Source organism: Procambarus clarkii, chromosome 49 (assembly GCF_040958095.1).
Source record: "Procambarus clarkii isolate CNS0578487 chromosome 49, FALCON_Pclarkii_2.0, whole genome shotgun sequence".
In the NCBI taxonomy this organism is placed as follows: domain Eukaryota; kingdom Metazoa; phylum Arthropoda; class Malacostraca; order Decapoda; family Cambaridae; genus Procambarus; species Procambarus clarkii.
In genome coordinates, this window is record NC_091198.1 from 10846670 (window position 1) to 10850012 (window position 3343).

Genomic DNA, 3343 nt, shown 5'->3' on the forward strand with positions numbered 1-3343 from the left:
TGTGTGTGTGTGTGTGTGTGTGTGTGTGTGTGTGTGTGTGTGTGTGTGTGTGTGTGTGTGTGTGTGGCATACACACACACACATGGGGCATACAGGAGGCCTGGTCTAGGACCGGGCCGCGGGGACGTTGAGCCCCAAAATCATCGCAAGAAGAAGATACTCAATAGGAAATCAGTGACCTGTTTTTATTAACGTGTGTTCTGCCTGTGACCACAACGCTTCGCCTTCGTCAAACTCTGAAACAAGCCTCCATGTCAAACCTAAAGGAAGCTACAATATTAGTTCTCTGGCATCTTTAGTCGTTTCCACCGAGATCTACCAGATGGCCCAAGGTGGGCCAAAGTTGCCCAAGGTGGGCCAGAGTGGCCCAAGGTGGCCCAGGATGCCACCTTGGGCCACCCTTGCTAAGGGTGGCCCCTGAGCTCAGCCGCTGACGACCCTTCAAAGTATGATTCAAATAAATAGGGCCCAGACAATCATATTGGTTTCAGGTCAACCCAACGTACTAGATTGGCTTGACCTGAAGAGAGAAAAAGACTGCCAAACCAACTTGACCATAAAATGTAGCTCTTTTGCATCTTAAGTTATCTAGAGAAGGTTGAAACGTGTTCTTTCGTGGAGTTTAGGAGAACGTCAAACCTCTAGACTAGTGTGGGCCAACTGAGAGAGGAGGAATGTTTGAGGTAACTATTGGGGAAGACCTCCACCTCTAGTCTAGAGGTGGAGGACGCTGTGTGCCCCAACGTCGCCAAACCTCCTTCCACCCATTTTAAAACGGTGATATTTTTCTTCAATTCTCACAGGCGGGGATAGAGAGAGAGAGAGGACGGGACCACAAGTGCTCTCACTGATGGGCGGGCTTGACAACACCTGTCGCTGGCGTCAGCGACAGGTGAGGCGACCAAATGGTTGACATACGTTATATATAAGAACATAAGAACAAGGTAATTGCAGAAGACCTATTGGCTCATACGAGGCAGCTCCTATTTATAACCACCCAATCCCACTCATATACATGTCCGTATATATATGTATGTCAATTTCATAAGTTGACTCACGTATATCTAACACATGTGTGACCGTGAGGAAGATTGGCTAGGTTATTAGTTTTAGGTGAGAGTATGTGAGAGAATATGTGAGTGTGTGAGAGAATATGTGAGTGTGTGAAAGTATGTGCGAGAGCATAATGCATGTGGGGATACTTTCGGTTTTCAATATTGACATGTAGGGCTCTGCTCAGAAGCCGGTAGGACATATATAGTGAAGGTGTCCCCAGAACAAAATCCGCCTAGAATTTTACATCCAGGTGCTCCATAACTCGCTGGATGCACAGGGGTAGCTGTGTGTGTGTGTGTGTGTGTGTGTGTGTGTGTGTGTGTGTGTGTGTGTGTGTGTGTGTGTGTGTGTGTGTGTGTGTGTGTGTGTGTACTCACCTAATTGTACTCACCTAGTTGTGCTTGCGGGGGTTGAGCTCTGCTCTTTCGGCCCGCCTCTCAACTGTCAATCAATCAACTGTTACTAAGTTCTAACTATATTTTTTACCCCACTCATCCAGGAAGCAGCCCGTAACAGCTGCCTAACTCCCAGGTACCTGTTTACTGCTAAGTAACAGGAGCATCAGGGTGAAAGAGACTGCCCATTTTTGTTTCTCGCCGGCACCGGGAATCGAACCCGGGCCACAAGATTACGTGTCCAGCGTGCTACCCACACAGCCACTGGCGCCCCTATGTGTACTCACCTATTTGTGCTTGCGGGGGTTGAGCTCTGGCTCTTTGGTCCCGCCTCTCAACTGTCAATCAACTGGTGTACAGGTTCCCGAGCCTACTGGGCTCTATCATATCTACACTTGAAACTGTGTATGGAGTCAGCCTCTACCACATCACTTCTTAATGCATTCCATTTGTCACCCACTCCGACACTAAAAAAGTTCTTTCTAATATCTCTGTGGCTCAATTTGGGTACTCAATTTCCACCTGTGTCGCCTAGTGCGTGTGTCCCTTGTGTTAAATAGCATGTCCTTATCTACCCTATCAATTCCTTTGAGAATCTTTTATGTGGTGATCATGTCCCCCCCTAACTCTTAGCTGTCTTCCAGCGACGTGAGGTTTAACTCCCGTAGTCTCTCCTCGTAGCTCATCTCTCTCAGTTCGGGTACTAGTCTGGTGGCAAACCTTTGAACCTTCTCCAGTTTAGTTTTATGCTTGACTAGATATGGACTCCTTGTTGGAGCTGCATTCCCCAGGATTGGTCTGACATATGTGGTATACAATGTTCCGAATGATTACACAAGTTTCTAAATGCCGTTCTTATGTTGGCCAACCTGGCGTATGCCGCTGATGTTATCCTCTTGATAACGTGTTATCCTCTTGATAACGTGTTATCCTCTGGTACACAGTACCCCATACTGTGTAAATAACCCAGGTAACCCAGGAAACCCAGGTACACTGGGTACATAAGTACCCAGTGTACATACTGGGTACTTATGGGCTTTCCGACAGTCCAAGAAAATGCAGTCCGCTCAGCCTTCTCTTTCTTGCTTAATCTTTGTCACCTGATCGTAGAATTCTATTAAGCCACTCAGGCAAGATTTACCCTCCCTGAACCCTTGTTGGCGATTTGTCACAAGTCCCTTCTCTCCAGATGAGTTACGAAGTTTTTTCTCACGATCTTCTCCATCATCTTGCATGGTATACAAGTCAAGGACACTGGCCAGTTCAGTGCCTCTTGTCTGTCACCCGTTTTGTATATTGGGACCACATTAGCCGTCTTCCATATTTCTGGTAGGTCTCCCGTCTACAGTGACCTACTATACATTATGGAGAGTGGCAAGCAAAGTGCCTCTGCACACTCTTTCAATACCCATGGTGAGATCCCGTCTGGACCAACAGCCTCTCTCACATTCAGATCCAACAGGTGTCTCTTGACCCTCATCTCTCGTAATTTAGAACCCTTCCAAGGCCGACAGGTTTACTGCCCCCTCTCCTAGTACAGTGACCTCACCTTGTTCTATTGTGAAGACCTCCTGGAGCCTCTTGTTGAGTTCTTCATACACACCTCTGTCATTTTCTGTATACCTGTCCTCGCTTATTCTAAGTTTCATTACCTGTTCTTTCACTGTTGTTTTCCTCCTGATGTGACTGGAGTAGCTTTGGTTCGGTCTTGGCTTTGCTTGCTATATCATTTTCATAATTTTCTCTGCTTCTCTTCTTACACTAACATGAGAATTTCTGGTTCTCTGGTATCTCTCTCTGCTTTCTGGTGTTCTGTTATTTCGGAAGTTCCTCCACGCCCTTTTGCTCAGTTCCTTTGCTTCCATACATGCCCATGGATTCTTCTTTTGCTT

At 46.8% G+C, this 3343-nt stretch overlaps 1 protein-coding gene across 1 annotated transcript in view; it reads right to left on the reverse strand.

The window, feature by feature from the left end:
• Nucleotides 1-2931, reverse strand: part of LOC138351387 (protein transport protein SEC31-like) — a 7492-nt gene extending 4561 nt beyond the window's left edge. Inside the window, exon 1 of the mRNA XM_069303199.1 lies at nucleotides 2899-2931. Coding sequence (XP_069159300.1) covers nucleotides 2899-2931 — 33 coding nt within the window. The remainder of the gene's footprint in view (nucleotides 1-2898) is intronic.
• Between the last annotated feature and the right edge of the window lie 412 nt (nucleotides 2932-3343).